This window comes from Monodelphis domestica, chromosome 2, assembly GCF_027887165.1.
Source record: "Monodelphis domestica isolate mMonDom1 chromosome 2, mMonDom1.pri, whole genome shotgun sequence".
NCBI lineage: Eukaryota > Metazoa > Chordata > Mammalia > Didelphimorphia > Didelphidae > Monodelphis > Monodelphis domestica.
Window position 1 is genome coordinate 270,022,712 of NC_077228.1, and position 18,192 is coordinate 270,040,903.

General features: G+C 41.9%; 1 protein-coding gene across 1 annotated transcript in view; it reads left to right on the plus strand.

Annotated features, from left to right (window-relative positions):
* Positions 1-18,192, plus strand: part of ITPR3 (inositol 1,4,5-trisphosphate receptor type 3) — a 146,958-nt gene that overhangs the window by 16,331 nt on the left and 112,435 nt on the right. Inside the window, exon 2 of the mRNA XM_056818048.1 lies at positions 14,983-15,053. Coding sequence (XP_056674026.1) covers positions 14,983-15,053 — 71 coding nt within the window. The remainder of the gene's footprint in view (positions 1-14,982; positions 15,054-18,192) is intronic.

An 18,192-nucleotide genomic window follows, 5' to 3' on the forward strand; every position in this document is an offset into this window, starting at 1 on the left:
TGTCTAAGATGGACAAATGGAATCTTAGAGGGAGTTGGAGACCCTGCTCTGAGGGGACCAGTCATGGCTGCTCTGATCTAAGTCTCTGGCTCTCTTTCCTGCCTCTTTGGGTCTTGGGATTCTTATCTGTAAAATGATCCTAGGATCATGGAGAACAGGAAAGGATGAAAGGCTCATGGGTAAAAGTCAGGATCAAAATTGTGGTTAAAGAGAGGATTTTGGGTAGGTTTGAGATTAAAATTGGGATTAGGGATTAGAGGAAACAGAAAAAGCAACCGTCCTACTCACAAGGAGGGAACAACCATTTATTAAGCATTTACTGTGTGTCAGAAATGGTTTTTCGCACTTGATCTTCACAAAAGTCCTGGGAAGTAGGTACTATTATTATCCTAATTTTTAAAATTGAGGAAACTGAAGCAATTAGGGGGTTAAGTGACTTGCCCTGAGTCACACAGCTAGCATTTGAACTCGGGACATGCTCCAGGGCCACCTTACAACCTAATAAGTGGGACAGGTAATATGTGTATAGCAAACTTTTTTTTTAAACACTTACCTTCCATCTTAGAATCAATAATGTGTATTGGTTCTAAGGCAAAAGAGTGGTAAGGACAAGGCAATGGAAATTAAGTGACTTACCCAGGGTCACACAGCTAGGAAGTATCTGAGGCTACATTTGAACCCAGGACCTCCCATCTCTAGACGTGTATCTCAATCCATTGAACCACCCAGCTGCCTCTACACAGCTAACTTTGATACAAGGTAAGATATATTAAGGGCAAAGTTGGTATCCCAGTGGATAGAGCGCCAGGCTTGGATTCTGGAAGATCTGGGTTCAAATCTGGTCCCAGACACTATCCACATTCAGAGGAAAAACTGTGGGAGTAGAAAGACAGAAGAAAAACAATTGCTTGATCACATGGGTCGAGGGGGATATGATTGGGGATGTTGACTTTAAATGATTACTCTATTGCAAATATTAATAATATGGAAATAGGTCTTGATCAATGACTATGTAAAACCCTGTGGAATTGTGCATCAGCTGTGGGAGGGGGTTGGGGGAAGGGAGGGAAAGAACACGACTCTTGTAACCAGGGGAAAATGTTCTAAATTAATTAATTAAATAAAAATTTTCAATTAAAACAAATCTGGCCTCAGACACTTCCAAACTATGACCCTGCACAAATCACTTAACTCCCATTGCTTAGCCCTTGTTGCTCTTCTTAGTAATGATTCTAATGCTGAAGGTAAGGGTTTGGGGGGTGGGGGTGGAAAGCAAAGGAGAGAAGTCCATAGAAAGACCTGGAAGAGGTCACTTGCATTAGGAAAAGTTTCATAGGGGAGGTGGACCTGCACTGGGGCCTGGAAGGAAAAGAGGGATTTCTGCAAGGCATGAAAATCTTCCCTGGAGCTCATTGTGGTCAAAATAATCAGGAATCATCTGGGTTGTCACAGGTAACTGTTCCTCTCAATCCTGTTTGAACAGCCTTGGTTGAAAATCATATTAGCACTAATATTTATATGATTATGACTGTCATTTATATAGTCTTCTCTCTGCTATGTCACTTTATTCCCCCCCCCCCTTTAAGTTTATTTAATTAATTAAGAATATTTTTCCATGGTTACAAGACTCAGGTTCTTGCCCTCCCCAGTTTCCCACCTCCCTCCCATAGCCAATGAGTAATTCCCACTGTTTTACATGTTGTTATTATTATTATTTGCATTAGGGTGACAGGATTCAGTTTAGGCCTTTTCTGAGTGCAAGTCCAATGCACCCTCCATTGGTCTACCTAGGTACCTCCCTTAGCTATTTGCTTTCCATGTTCTTCCCTCTATATTAGTCAATTCATAAAAGGCTTCCCATGTTTCTCTGAATTCTTCATCTTCATTATTTCTCAAGGCACAATAATATTCCATTACACTGAGGTACCAAAATTTCTTTAGCCATTTATCCACTTAGTTTCTAGTTCTTTGCTACCATCAAAAAAAATGGAGCTATGAGTATTTTGTTATGTATGAGACCTTTCATTCCTACTTCCTCTCCATATTTTCTACTTCTGCTACTAGGTTCCTCAGTAAGTGATCAGGGAGTCCTTAGCATAAGAACTTCAAAGACAGGAATCCCACAGCCTTCACTCCATTATATTTTTTTAAAATTAGCTTTAAAATTTTCAATGAACAGAAGTCTATATTTTCTCCTCCCACATCCCTTCTATTAAAAAAAAAAAAGACAAAAACCACTCATAACAAATATGGCTAGTTAAGCAAAACTTGTACCCAGAGTCCATCACCTCCCTGTCGGGAAGTAGTGGGTAGCTTTTTTCATCATCAATCATGGAGTTATGATGTTGAACTGTTTTTAAAGTTTTTCAAAGTTTTTCTCTGTAAAGTTGTTATATACATTGCTCTCATGGTTCTACTCCATTCTGCATTAATTCATTCAGGTCCTTATAGGTTTCTCTGAAATAGTCCTTTATTAATTTTTTTATTTGCTGTTTAATCCATTTTTAGTCATGTCTGACCCTTTGTGATCTTGGGCATCTTGGGGGGCCTCTTGGCAAAGATACTAGAGTTGTTTGCCATTTTCTTCTCCAGATCATTTTTACAGTTGAGGAAACTGAGGCAACTGGTATAGACTTTCTCTTTCTGTCTCCTTCCTCCCTCCCTCCCCTTCCCTCCCTCCCTCCCTCCCTCCCTTCCTTCCTTCCTTCCTTCCTTCCTTCCTTCCTTCCTTCCTTCCTTCCTTCCTTCCTTCCTTCCTCCCTTCCTCCCTTCCTCCCTTCCCTCCCTCCCTCCCTCCCTCCCTCCCTCCCTCCCTCCTCTCTCTTTCTCTCTCTCTCTCTCTCTCTCTCTCTCTCTCTCTCTCTCTCTCTCTCTCTCTCTCTCTCTCTCTCTTCTTTCTTTCTTTCTTTCTTTCTTCTTTCTTTCTTTCTTTCTTTCTTTCTTTCTTTCTTTCTTTCTTTCTTTCTTTCTTCCTTTCTTTCCTTTCTTTCCTTTCTTTCCTTTCTTTCCTTTCTTTCCCCTTAACTTCTGTCTGACAAGTGATACTAACCATCAGATCCAAGACAAAAGAGCGATAAGGGCTAGGCAGTTGGGGTTAAATGATTTGCACAGGGTCACACAGCTAGTAAGTTTCTGAGATCACATTTGAGTTCAAGTCTTCCCCCATTCCAGGCTCTATTCCTTGTGCCACCTAGCTACCCCACCTCTCTCCCCAGAATACTATTTCATAGCACAAAAGTATTCTTGTTTGTTTATTTGGTTTTTAAAACCTTACTTTCTGTTTTAGTAATAGTTCTAAGAGAGAAATGCAAGGGCTAGGCAAATGAGGTTAAGTGACTTGCCCAGGGGTCACACAGCTAAGACATTTCTGAATTCAGATTTGAACCCATGTCCTCCCAACTCCAGGCCTGGCACTCTATCCAATATGCCACTTATCTGCCCCCCCCCCAAATACTATTCTGTTGTATTCATACACCATATTTTGTTTATCTGGTGGGTACTCCCTTAATTTCCAACTTTTTACCACCTTTAAAAAGGTGCTATAAATATTTTTTTTACATAAGGGTCCTTTTCCTTTTTCTTTGATCCTCCATTCCCTTCTATTTTATCCTGTCGTGTCTCACAATGAAGCATGTTCTTCATTGTGTCTATTATAAAGCAGTCCCTCCTGCTTAGCTCTACTCTGTTTCTGATGGAGGTGAGGAGGATAAACAGTGACGTGCCAACCTACCCTCGTGGGACTTCCCAGTGATGTCTAACTCCAGCTTTCAGCCCCCAGAGTACTTCCTCTCTGGGGAGTCTTTTGCCCTTATCTAATCTCCCCATTGCCCTACCCTGCCTCTGACTTCATTGCCTTCCTTCGGCTAAATCTCAAAGTCCACATTGGGCAGAGCAGGTCACACTGCCTTGAGACGGCGATTGCTGGGAAACGCTCAAGGACTCTGGAGCATATATGCCACCTTCTCTTTTTCTCCTGAGTTAAGGTCTTAGGGTACCCTTCCACATGACAGAATAAGGCAGGAGCGGCATCTTCAACCCGTCTGGGAGGCAATTAGGTAGTAGAGAGTGCTGGACTTGGAGTCAAGAAGATCTGAGTTCAAATCCAGCCTCTAGCTCATAGCATACTGACTGTGCAGCCCTTGACAAGGTCACGTATGGTCTGCCTGCCTCAGTTCCCTCAACTGAAAATGGGGATAATAATAGCTAGCACCTGCCTCCTAGAGTTATTGCAAGGATTAAACAAGGTAATATTTGTAAAGGGCTTAGCATAGAGCCTAGCATATAACAGACATTTAATAAATGCTTGTTCCCCTTCCCTTCTTCCCCTTCTGTCTGCCTATTTGCCAATTGATCACACTTAATCAAACATTTATTAAACCCTACTTGGTATTGTTGTTCAGTCCTCTTCATCACCCTGTTTGGGTCTTTTTTTTTTTTTTCTGGTTAGAGATACAGGAATGCTTTGGCATTTCCTTCTTCAATTCACTTTTACAGATGAGGAAACAGAGGTAAACAAGGTTAAGTGACCTTACCTAGGGTCACACAGATAGTAAATATCTGAGGTCAGTTTTGAACTCAGGAAAATAAGTCTCCCTGGCTCTAAGCTTAGCTCTCTATCCACTGTGCCACCTAGTTGTCTATGTAACTTGTATAATTTATATCAAATCGCTTACTATCTTAAGGATAGGGGAACGAAGGGAGAACATTTGGAACTCAAAATTTTAGGAAATATAAAAAATTATTTTTTACATGTAATTGAGAAAAATATTATTAAAAAAAAGAGTAGGTTTGTAAACCCAAATGGACAAGAAACAGGCAGAATCAAGAGAGCTATGGGTAATATGATATGGTGGGGAAAGCCCTGGATTTGGAATCAGGGGACCTGGGTTCTGTGGAGAAGAGAGAAGTTATGAGAGAATTTACATGGCGTGCAAAGGACAAGAAGCTGGAGGTGGCCATCTGTCAGTCAAATGAAGATTCCATTCCATTCCATTGGAATGTTAGAGCCAAGTCAACGGCTTGACTGGGCTGAAGGAGGCTTTTTGGCTTTTGGCTTTTGGCTGATGGTGGTGAAGGAAGCTGAAGGCTTTTGCTGGCTGGCTGATTTGAAGGAGGAAGAAGAAGAAAGACAGTTGTCTTCATATCTCTCTGACTGACTCTGTTTCACAATTGTGACAGAATTGCCATTCCCCTCAATATCCTCCTAACCAAGGCTCCCTGTAGACAATAGGCATGTCCTACACCTCTTACCTTATCCTCTACCCTTGTCCTGTCTTCCCCAAATAAACCCTTACTTGAGAAAAGAGTATTTCCTCTGAAATCTCATAGCTCACAGAAGAAAAGGGGGAGGGGAAGCTGAAAACCCTTCTGAAGAGGGAGGAAATGGGAGGCACTGAGGGAGGAGGGTAGGTAAACTTGATCCATTAGTCATCTAGTATCAATCAATGATACCCCCCTCAAATTATCATCTATTACAGTCCAAATGTTAAATCTATTACAGTCCCTTCTTTTGTTAAATTTATGATCCTAGGTGACATCTGACTCTTCCCTTAGGCTTAGCTAGAGCCTATGGGGAGGGTCTGTGGGCCATGGTGTCACCCTCACTCTTAGCAGACCATGAGCAGAGGCTGCTTGTTTTTAAGGGGGTGGCCTGCATGAATAGAGTTTTGGTTATTGGGCCAGGTGTGAAGGTTCTTATGGACACCTGTGGGCTATGTTAGTTCAATAAACACAGATGCATTTCTCCTCCCTCTCTCCCTCCTTCTCTCTCTCTCTCTCTTCCTCCCTCCCTCCCCTCCCTCCCTCCCTCTCTCTCTCTCTCTCTCTCTCTCTCTCTCTCCTCTCTCTCTCTCTCTCTCTCTCTCCCTCTCCTCCTCTCTCTCCCTTCCTTTCTTTCTCTCTCCCTCTCTCTCTCCCTTTCTCTCCTTTCTCTTCCTCTCTTTCTTTCTCCCTCTCTCTTTCTCTCTCTCCCTTTCTCTTCCTCTCTTTCTTTCTCTCTCTCCTTCTCTCTCCCCCCTTCTCTTCCTTTCTTTCTTTCTCTCTCTCTTCTTATCTCTTTCCCTCTCACCCTCTTTCTCCACATCCCTCTCTTTTCTCTCTTGTTTCTGTCTCTGTTTCCCTCTCCCTTTCTCTGCCTTTCTTTCCCCAGGTCCCTCCCTCTTCTCTAACTCTGTCTGTATCTCTCTCTGTCTCTCTTTTCTCTCTCTCTTGTAAATTTCAATGAAAGACATTAAACTCATTACTTAGCAGGGAGAATGTAGACTGATAATGTCCAAGGGGTAAAAGTAGAAAGAATTTCCACCAGTCCTCCAAAGCCCTACAGTGACTTAGATAGGGCTCTGATTATTAGCCTTCTTCATTTTGTTGATATACTTTTCCCAGTGTGTCTGACTCTCTGTCGGCCCTATTTGGGATTTAAAAAATTAATTAAGAACATTTTCCCATGGTCACATGACTCATGTAACCTCCTCTCCTTCCTCCTCCTTCGCCCCTCTCTCAGCTGACAAGCAATTCCAATGGGTTTTACATGTGTCATTGTTCAAAACCTATTTCTATATTATTAATATTCACAATAGTGAGGATTTTCTTAGCAAAGATATTGGAGTAGTTTGCAATTTCCTTCTCCAATTCATTTTTAAAAAAACCCTTCCCTTCTGTCCCAGACTCACTACTATTTTTTTTTTTTGGGGGGTAAGGACAATGCAATGTGACTTGCCTAGGGTCACTCAGCTAGGAAGTGTCTGAGGTCAAATTTGAACCCAGGACCTCCTGTCTCTGAGTCTGATTTAATCCACTGAATCACCTAGCTGCCTCTACTTACCTATCTTTTAAAACCCAACTCAGATGCCATCTCCATCCTGAAGCCTTCCCTAGTTTCTTATGTTAATAGCGACCTTTCCCTTCAAATTCCACATACTCTTTTGTTTTGGCCTCTCAAAAGACTTGTCACCTATAATTTTGTATTATGATTAATTTAAAATTTAGAATGTCCATATTGGAAGAATCCTTAGAGATCATCTAGTCTAGCCTCTTCATTTTACAGTTGAAGAAATTGAGACCCAGGGAGTCTAAGCTATCAGAGGCTGGAGTTGAACCCAGGCCCTCTGACTCCAGAGTCAGTGTGATTTCCACTAGATTATGCATATCACACCATCATAGGCGGGTGGGGGCAACTTTGTTCTTCCTCTTGTACCTGACCTACCACTTAGTCCATAGTAGACATTAAATAAGTGTTTAATTAGTTAATTAATCAATGAGAGAGATTTGAGGCATTAAAGGATTATAGAGCCAGTGCCAGAAGAGAGCTCAGAAGCCATCTGATCCAACTGTATCATTTTATAGATGGGGAAACTGAGGCCTATACCAATATAGTTATTTGCTCAAAGTAACAGAGCTAATAATCAATAAAGGTGTAGTTTGAACTTAGGTTCTCTGAATCCAGGGGCACTGTTTTTTTTTTTTTTTGCCTTACTACCCTTCTCCCAAGCAGGAGATTTATATGAGGAATGATTTTTCCATCATGCGTAGCCTTTAGGCCAAGAGGACTTTGCTGGGAGTTTGATAAACCTCCTTGCAGGAGAAGTTTTGCTGGTATTTTGTTTTTTTGTTTTTTGTTTTCAGCTGTGTTCAACTCTTCATACTCCCTTTGGGGGTTTTCTTGGTAAAGATACTGGAGTGGTTCATCATTGCTTTTTTTCAGTTCATTTTTATAGATGAGAAAACTGAGGTAAACAAGGTTAAGTGACTTGCTCAGGGTCACACAGCTAGGAAGTGGCTGAGACCAGATTGAACTCAGAAAAGTGAGTCTTTTTGACTCCAGACCTGGGGCTCTGTCCATTGTGCCACCTCATTCCCTTTGCAGGAGAGGAGAGGGGGTGTATCATGGTGGCACTCACAAAGAAAGGGGTAGGAGAAACAATTTACTCCTTCTTCACTTGCCATCTGCCCCCAGGGCTTGGCAGGAACCCTCTGGTGTCCTGGAAATAGGAGGGACTCCAAGGTTGGCAGCTGGGCAGGCCAGGACTCTCTTTGCTCTCCTCCCTGGGCGGTGGCACCCGTAACAGAAGCAGAAGCTGTAGCAACAGCAGTAGCAGCAGCTCAGGGCCCCTGAGGCTGCTGAAATGCATTTCACTTGGAGAAGGGGCCCTGGTGGAAGGGGCAAGAGGGCTCCCCACCCCCTTTCCAGAAATGTGGTTTTGCTCATTGTTGGAATGCTGGTGCAGGAGGATAGAGGGAGTAGTTTAGCGTTAGGGGGCTCATGGATGTGTGTGTGTATGTGTGTGTGGTTGCAGTAGTGGGGGCTTTAGGAGAATTTCATGACCCTGCTGCCCAGTGGTGGGAGGGAGAAAGGGGACATCCTGACCTCTCACCCCTCCATCATCCAGAGATCCCAAGACATTCCACATTCTTACTTTGTTCCTGGCTCCTTAGGATCTGATCTCTCCTCCCCTTTCTAGATTTACCTGTCTTTGGTCCCATCCCCTCTGGGCCTTACTCTGTGCTGGGTAACTGGCTAATCTGATAAAGTGATTTCTGATAAAGTAATTCCTGCTAATCTTTTAGTGACTGATAATGGCTTAATGGGCTACTCCTCCCTGATGGGATAGGGAGAGCCCTTGCCCAAAGAGAGGAGTATGTAGGAATTCCAGGTGCTATGGCTGGCTGGCTGTGAAGATATTTTTAGCAAAGGGGCATCATCTGGGAGGCCTCTTAAATTGTGCCTTAAAGATGACTGTACTGTTCTACCTTGATGCCTTTGCCTCCTGTAGCTATTTAGGTTTCTTCCTTCCTTCCTTCCTTCCTTCCTTCCTTCCTTGCTTCCTTCCTTCCTTGCTTCCTTGCTTCCTTCCTTCCTTCCTTGCTTCCTTCCTTCCTTGCTTCCTTGCTTCCTTGCTTCCTTCCTTGCTTCCTTCCTTCCTTGCTTCCTTCCTTCCTTGCTTGCTTCCTTCCTTGCTTGCTTCCTTGCTTGCTTGCTTCCTTGCTTGCTTGCTTCCTTGCTTGCTTGCTTGCTTGCTTGCTTGCTTGCTTGCTTGCTTGCTTCCTTGCTTCCTTGCTTCCTTGCTTCCTTCCTTCCTTCCTCCCTTCCTCCCTTCCTCCCTTCCTCCATCCCTCCATCCCTCCATCCCTCCATCCCTCCATCCCTCTCTCCTCTCTCTCTCTCTCTCTCTCTCTCTCTCTCTCTCTCTCTCTCTCTCTCTCTCTCTCTCTCTCTCTCTCTCTCTCTCTCTCCCTCCTTCTCTCCCTCCCTCCCTTCCTCCCTCCCTCCCTCCCTCCCTCCCTCCCCCCTTCTAGGTTTCCAGGAACCTGAGATATAGAGAGACATAACATCGGAGGGTTATAGAGTTATTATTATTATAAAAACCTCACCTTCTGTCTTAGAATAGATACTAAGTATTGGTTCCAAGGCAAAAGAACAGTAAGGGCTGGATTCATGAGGTCTTGGGTTCAATCTAGCCTTGGATATTTCCTAGCTGTGTGACCCTGGGGCAAGTCAATATACAAAGGCCTTGTCCTTCTGCTTTTTTTTTTTTATAGAGGAGAATTTCTTTAATAATAGGTTCCTTTAAAGTTACAAAGCTAACATAAAAAAAAAACTGCTGGGAAAATTGGAAAACACTATGGGAAAAATTAGATTTAGACCAACATCTCACACCCTATACCAAGAAAAATTCAAAATGGGTAAATGACTTAAATATAAAGAGGGAAATTATAAGTAAATTAGGTGAACATAGACTAGTGTACCTGTCAGATCTATGGGAAAGGAAAGAATTTAAGACCAAGCAAGAGATAGAGAATATTACAAGATGTAAAATGAATAATTTTGATGATATTTAAAAGTTTTTGTACAAACAAAAGGAATGCAACCAAAATTAGAAGCGAAGCAACAAACTGGAAAAACATTTTTATAACAAAAATCTCTGACAAAGGTCTAATTTCTCAAATTTATAAGGAACTAAGTCGAATGTGCAAGAAATCAAGCCATTCCCCAATTGACAAATGATCAAGGGACATGAATAGACAGTTTTCAGATGAAGAAATCAATACTATCAATAATCACATGAAAAGGTGTTCTAAATCCCTCCTGATTAGAGAAATGCACATCAAAACAACTCTGAGGTACCACCTCACACCTAGCAGATTGGTCAATATGACAGTTAAGGTAATAAAAATGCTGGAGAGGATGTGGCAGAATTGGAACATTAAAACATTGCTGGTGTTGTGAATTGATCCACCCATTCTGGAAGGCAATTTGGAATTATGCCCCCAAAACTTTAAAAGAATGCATGTCCTTTGATCCAGCAATGCCACTACTAGGTTTGTACCCCAAAGAGATAATAAAAAAGGGTTATACAAAAACATTCATAGCTGCACTCTTTGTGATGGCAAAAAAATTGGAAAATAAGGGGATGCCCCTCAATTGGGGAATGGCTGAACAAATTGTGGTATATGATGGTGATGGAATACTACTGTGCTATAAGGAATGATGAACTGCTTGATGAACTGAGAAGACCTCAATGAACTGATGCGGAGCAAAATGAGCAGAACCAGGAGAACATTGTACACAGAAAATGAAACATTGTGGAAGGATCAAATGTAATAGACTCTGCTTCTAATAGCAATGTAATGATCCAGGACAATCCCTTGGAACTGATGAGAAAGAACACTATCCACATCCAGAGAAAGAACTGTGGGAGTAGAAATGCAGAAGAAAAACATATGATTTATCACTTGTTTATAGGGGTATATGATTTGGGTTTTTGGTTTTAAAAACAGTAATCCCATGATCATCAGCTCAGGGAGGGGGGAGGGAAAGAATATAACCATGGGAAAATATTTTAAAGAAAGACCATTTTTTTTAAAGCTAAAAAAAAATTTACAAAGCACTCCTGAGGCATGTTTAACAATCTTCATCTGTTGACGTTAAGGTTCTGATTAGGTGGGGCTACAGATACATTCCTTTAGATTACATATGTTTCCAAGTTATCATATGTCTTGTCCTTCTGTCCTAAGAGTTGTTAATAAGACAGGTAGTAAGGGTAGTAGATAAAGAGTACTAGGCAGACTTTTCCTAGCTGTTTGTTCCTGGGCAAGCAATTTAACTCTTTTTAACTGTGTAGCAATCACAGTTCTTCCCATTCCTTCCTTATCTGTTCAATGAACAATGCAACTGTGAATGAAATAGTGGATGACTGTGGGTTAATATTTCCTCCTCTGCTTCTTCCCCTTTGAATCCTATCCATCTTTTAAGATATAGAAGGATTAAATCTCACCCTCTGTATGATACCTTTTGTTGAAAACTTTGTCCTCTGGACACTGTAGATATTTAAGTTTTTATTGGGAGGTGTAGGAAAGGGGAGAATGGAAGGAAAAAAAAAGAGAATTAGAGAGGGCAGGTACCAATGTAGAGGGACCTGGAAAGGGTAATATTGTTCAATGAGTGAATGAAAAAAAAAATCATTTAAGCTTTTTTTAATCCTTACCTTCCATCTTAGAATCAATACTGTATATTGGTTCTAAGGCAGAAGAGTAGTAAAGTGACTTGCCCAGGATCATACAACTAGGAAGCATCTGAGACCAGATTTGAACCTAGAACCTCTTATCTCTAGGCCTGGCTTTTAATTCACTGATCCATTAAGCTTATTTTTTGCAAAGTACTATGCTAAGCCTTGGAGGTACAGCCTTCTGTGACATAATGGATTCAGAAGCTGGAAGGAACTTTAGAAACTGTCTAGTCCAATTTTATTATTTTAAAGATGAGGAAACTGAGACCTAGAAAGCTTAAGTGACTTACCCAACATCATACTGGTAGTGACAGAGGTAGGATTTGAATGAAAATCCTCCTGGCCCAGAGAGCAATGCCCTTTCCAATGTACCACAGTGTTTTTAAAAAAATTGTTTTTATTATTTGTTTGTTACATTAAAATTCCTAAATATCCCTCTCTTTCCCTGTACTAGAGAAGGTATCATTTGACCAAAAAAAAAATATATATATATATACACAAATAAAACTTTGTCCTGTTTCTATTTATCAGTTCTTTCTCTAGAGGTAGACATACACAAGCTATTCTTCAAACAATATTCCTCTTGCTATATGTAATGTTCTCTTGCTTCTGCTTGTTTCACTCTTCATAATTTCACATGGGCCTTCCCTTGTTTTCCCCCAAATTAATGTGCTCATTATTTTTTATGGCATAGTAGTGTTCCGTTACAATCATATGCTACAACTTGTGCAGCTATTCCCCAATTGATGGGCATCCCCTCAATTTCCAGTTCAAAGAGACCTACTATAAATATAACATATCAGTTCCTTTGTCCCCCCTCCCCCCCCCCCCCCCCCCGTGGTCATTCTAGGAAATAAGACTCCAGAGTCTTATAGTCCAGAGGTATACATAGTTTTTTTTTTAACTATTTGGGCATAATTCTGGATTGCTTTCTAAAACGGACAGATCAATTCACAGTTCTACCAACAATGTATTAGTGTCCCCATTTTTTCACATCTACAACATTTCTCATTTTGCCCTTTTATCATTTTTGCCTGTCTGAGAGGCACAAGATGATATCTTAGAATTGTTTTGATTGGCATTTCTCTAATCAATACTTACTTAGAGCAATTTTTCACATGGCTACATACAGCTTTGATTTCCTCATCTAAAAACTATCTGTTCATATCTTTTGACCATTGATCAATTTGGGAATGGCTTGTATAACACATTACTTTTGGTAAGTATTCCTATTCAAAGTCATAAAACCATAGAATGTCAGAGGTGGAAAGGACTTTAGGAATAATTCAGTCCAATCTCCTTTTTCTATAGAAAGAAAGGGGACGTCCAAAGAGGAAGATCTTATTTGTCTCTTGTGGGTTTTGAGATAACCAGCCAGGGAACTAGAAAGCTAAATTAGACAGAAGAACAGATAAACACTCAAGCAGATCTCTTGGTCCTGTGCCCTTTCTCATTCTGTCCCTAAAATAGATATATCTTAGAGCAGAACACATTATAGGTAGCCATCACCAGATCTCCTAAAAACAATTAATAGTTCCTCTTCTTGAAGGCTCCTTCTATCTATATCCAACCCAGGGACAAAAACACATTTGACATCTATATTTTATTTATGTATAATTGATCACCCATAGGTCCGGGATGTGCTGGAATGCCTTCTGAGAGTCTAGTCTCTCTGTCTTCTTTATGGATTGAGGAATCACCCTTTGTGATGCTGGGAGCTATTCAGGAAGACTATGCAGGCTCATGGAATGAATGCCAATCTGGGGTGCCAGAGGAAGTAATTCATAGCTGTGAAGCCCCCTCCCATTGGATTCCTTCCATTTTATTTTAATTTAGTCCCTCTCTCCTCCTTCCTCTGTCTATACCCTACCCTGAGTTTTAATTGTCTCCTCTTCTGAGAGCCCCTTCTTTCTTCTTCCTTTTTAAAAAAATTAAAACCCCTAACCTTCATCTTGGAATCAATACTGTGTATCGGTTCCAAGGTAGAAGAGTAGTAAGGGCTAGGCAATGGGGGTCAAGTGACTTGCCCAGGGTCACACAGCTGGGAAGTGTCTGAGGCCAGATTTGAACCTAGGACCACCTGACTCTAGACCTGGCTCTCCATCAACTGAGCCACCTAGCTGCCCCACCCTGAGTCCCTCATTTCTGGAAAAAAAAATGATCTGATAAACTCAGTCCCATTAAGGTATTAGGGACCTAATGTGTGACTCTTTCCTGGGATAATTTATGCTTTAAAAGAAGACTAGAGAAAAGGGTGCTTAACAAAAATTGATGAAATCCTATTGGAGATAGACACTTCAGGCTTCCTGAAGGAGTCTTGGTGTGTCTGTGTGTGTTGGTAGGATTTTTTTTGGGATCCTCACATCCTACTGTAACTACACTAGGGTTGGGAAGAGAAGGAGTTTATAGTGGGACAAGAATGGGGGTGGTGGGGAGGCGACATTTAGAGCTGGAAAGGGCCTTAAAGGTCATTTAAGTTGAACCTCTCCATTTTATAGATGAAGAATCTGATGCTTGCAAAGTTAGTGAATTGCCCAAAGTTGCCTAGTCAGTGGCATAGCTGGGATTCAGACATGCCCTCAATCTAATGCTCTCTATAATAATCATGCTTCCTTCTTCATGGAGGCTTTTTTGATTCCCCATCTCACTTAAAGCTGGAAGGAATATAAGGAGGTCTTAAGAAATTGTCTGAATGATAAGTCTGAAATTGAGAGGATGGCTGTCAATCGGAGGAATGGCTAAATAAATTGTGGTGTATGATTGTGATGGATTACTACTGTGCTATAAAAAATGAGCAGATTGGTTTTAGAGAAACACGGAAAAACTTGTATGAAGTAATGCAGAGTGAGATGAGCAGAAGGAAGATAATGCTGCATACAGTAACAGCAATGTTGTTCAAAGAGTAACTGTGAATGACTAAGGCATTCTGAGGAATATGATCATTCATATCAACTATGAAGGACTTATGAAGGAAAATGCTATTCCCCTCCAGAGAAAGCATTGAAGTATATACTGAATATGTATACATATATTCAATACATATATAGAAATATGTGCTGTATGGTTCCAACACACACACACACACACACACACACAAATAGGTATAAAATGTTTGCCTTATCTCATGCAAAGTTAGGAGGGAGGGAGGGAGACAGCTTGGAACTCAAAATGTAACCAAAAAAAGCAGTATTGTACAGTTGAAACTGTTGAGTTTGGAGTCAAAGGACTCTGTATTTGACAGCTTGTTTCTCACTACTTGTGTGACTTTGGGTAAGTCACAACTTCTCTGGGTCTCAGTTTCTTCATTTGTAAAATGAAGGGGTTGGATCAGATGGCTTCTTAGGTCCATTTGAGCTCCCAATCTGTGATTCTATGATCTTATTCATTGTTGAGTCCCCCACAGTGCCTTGCACATATAAATAGAGGCACTCAAAATATCGGTTGAGTTGAATTTGTTTTTAGAGGTTTCTCTGTCTCACAGGTTGGTAGATGATCGCTGTGTGGTGGAGCCAGCTGCAGGTGATCTGGACAACCCTCCAAAGAAGTTCCGAGGTGAGCCTCTCAACCAGCCTACCCTGGACAGCAAGCAGTAGAATAAGTGGAGAGGAAGAGGAAGAGGAGGGAGGTTGGGGTGACGCTGAGTCTCTGGCTTGCCGCCTTCTCACCTTTTGGAGGTGATAGTGAGGGCATTTCATACCTCCTCCACTGCCCCCAACTGGGGTCCTGGTTAGGATCAACCTTTCTTTTATTCTTCCATGAGATGGGGAGGGGTTCTCCATAATCAGAAAGAGGAGACTTTGGGGCTGGGGTGGGGCAGGGCATGTAGCAAATCTACAAATTAGTTAGTCTTGGAACCCAGCTTGAGTTTGTGTCAAGGCCTTGCCCCTATGTGGACTAGGAAGTAGCCCTCAAGCTTTTCTAGTATGAGGACCTCTTTTTAACATCAGAACATTTCACAGAGAACTCTCTTCCCTAAAGATACTTGGGATTGTGGTTGTACTATAAGTGTTCTTCAGTTGAGAAAATATATTACTGCATATGGACCCCATAATACCAAGAGTCCTGACTGGGGAGTCCTAGTGCTAGTTCATGTGGGGCCAAACTACAATTACATCATTCTTGACTTTACTCCCTCTCAACTTTCTCTCCACTTTCTTACCTCCTATCAACTCCTGTGGCTGGAACTCTACTCCTCCCAGCCTTCCCCTCCCCTCCCCACCAAGCTTCTCATTATGTATTGCACCCCCTCCCTGAGAGCAGGCACTATATTGCCTACTTAGATTTGTATTCCTAATTACTTAGCTCTGTACCTGGTACATAATAAGAGCTTAATATATGCATTCTTTGTCTCTGTCTGTTTCTACTTCTTACTTTCTCTCTAATAGCTATCAGGCATAAAGGGCTCTAAGTTTTTCAACGATCACATTTGATCCCTTGAAACAATTCCATCTGCACCCTCCCATCCCACTCCCCCACCCCCACCCCTGGGGTCTCAATCTAATTTTTGGGAATTTTTGATTTAGAATATGACCTCAGGCAAGTCATTTCCCCTCTTTGGGCCTCAGTTCTTCACTTGGTGAAGCCCTGCCCTGCTTACCTCAGTAGGGTGTTGTGACATTCAAAGGAGATCATGTGCCTGAAAATGCTTTACACGTTCAAGGTGTCATCCTCATTATTATTTTCTGTGACTGGGGATGTAACAGAGAGACAGACAGACAAATCTCTGGCGTGATGGGTGAGGCCATGTGGGGTGGGGTAGGGGTGCAGGCAGGAACACGCCAATCTTGCTTGCCACCATGCTATTCCTGCCCACGCTGCCTGTTCAGGGAGAGATTAGCCCAGAATTGTTCTCTCAAGGGATTCTGGGAGACATGCAGGATTTAAGGAAATCCTGATCCCATTCCCAGTCATCTTTCTCCCAGCTAAGTTGGAAGGGGTGGGATATGGTGGTGTTGGGGATGATACCTTCCTAAATCTGCTACCAAATGGCCTAGGCCTCAAGGGTCCTCAGGGGACCTTTCCCTATTCCATGCCTGATTCTTTGATCCCCTGTGCCCAGTTTTTTTCTAAAGGGACTCATCTGCTCTCTCAGCCCATTGCCATATAGAGTTATAGAATACCAAGGTGCATTGACTTGGCTACCTAGACAATAGATATCTCCCCTGGGGATCTTTTTCTTTTAAGAATTAGTGTCTAGACAAAGCTGAGAAGGACCCAGTGGTGAGGACCCAAGTTACCTCATGTTCTTACCAGGGCTGGCAAGTCCAAGTGACCCAACCTAGAAAAACTCCCTGTTTGGATCAAATTTGAAGAAAGTCTCTGCTCAAGTTTTACTGTCTTGGTAGGATCCAATTTTCCTTTTTCCTATGATGGATCCCCAAGGTTAGAGCTGTCAAGTACAAGAACAGAAATGCTCCTCTGGGATCTCTTGTTGCCATGGCCTAGACCCCCAGACAGTTGGCAGATCCAAGGCTATGAGTTTCATTAGAGCTAGAGGGATTTAGGTTAGACAATGCTAACAAGGACTTGAAAACAGAATTCCAGCAGAATGCCTTGGGATTTCCTTCCCTAGAATTCTGACAGGATCACTAGAAGGCCCTTCCTTTCTACAGGGAGGAATTCCCTTGGGAATTTGGGCTTCCTTCTAGGGTTTTCTTCCCTTAATCCTGCTGAGAGGGTGGAATATAAGAATGTGGAACTCTGTGTGTATATTTATGAGAAAGAAGTGGGGTGGGAGAGAGACATATAGAGATGAGATAGGTGGGTGTTAGAGAAAGACATATACAATGACCAAGAGAAAGAAGAAAAGTAAGAATGGGAGAAAGAGAGGCTAGATAAGTCCAAGAGAGGCATACAGACACCCAGAGACAGACAGGAGAGTCTGAAAGAGAGAAAAGGGACAAGAGAAAGAGGCAGAACACAAATGATTAAGTGGAAAGTGAAGAGAGAGGGAAGGGAAGAAAGAGAAAAAGAAAGGAAGGAAGGAGGGAAGGAAGGAAGGAAAGAAGGAAGAAAGACAGAAAGAGAGAAAGAAAGAAAGAAAGAGAAAAAAGAAAGAAAGAAAAAGAAAAGAAAGAAAGAAAGAGAAAAGAAAAGAAAGAAAGAGAAAAGGAAAGAAAGAGAAAAAGAAAGGAGGGAAGGAAGAAAAGAAAAGAAAGAGAAAAAGAAAGGAAGGAAGAAAGAAAAGGAAAGAAAGAAAGAAAAGAAAGAAAAGAGAGAAAGAGAGAGAGAGAGAGAGAGAGAGAAAGAAAGAAAGAAAGAAAGAGAAAGAAAAGAAAAGAAAGAAAAAGGAAAGTATGTTTTCCTGGAGGAGTATGTCACTGGAAGGTCTATGAGTGAGACTAGGTATGTGTGTATATGTTCCTGAAATGCCCTACTTGGGTGGGTTTGCATCAGCAAAGGGATGTGTGTGTGTGTGTGTGTGTGTGTGTGTGTGTGTGTGTGTGTGTGTGTGCGTGCGCGCGCGTGCTGGGGATATGTTAAGAAGGTGGGTGTGGCAGAAGATTTGCCTGGGGACTGGAGTTGAGAGAGTTTTTGAGGCCAATTTCCAACAACAAAAAAACTACTTTGCTGAACAAATGCTGCATTGACTCCCCCACTCTTCCCTCCCCCCTCTTCCCCATTTCCCCAAAGCCAGGGAGTGGCATCATCCAGATCTGAGCCCAGACTAAGGGCTCTCCCCCTTCCGCCT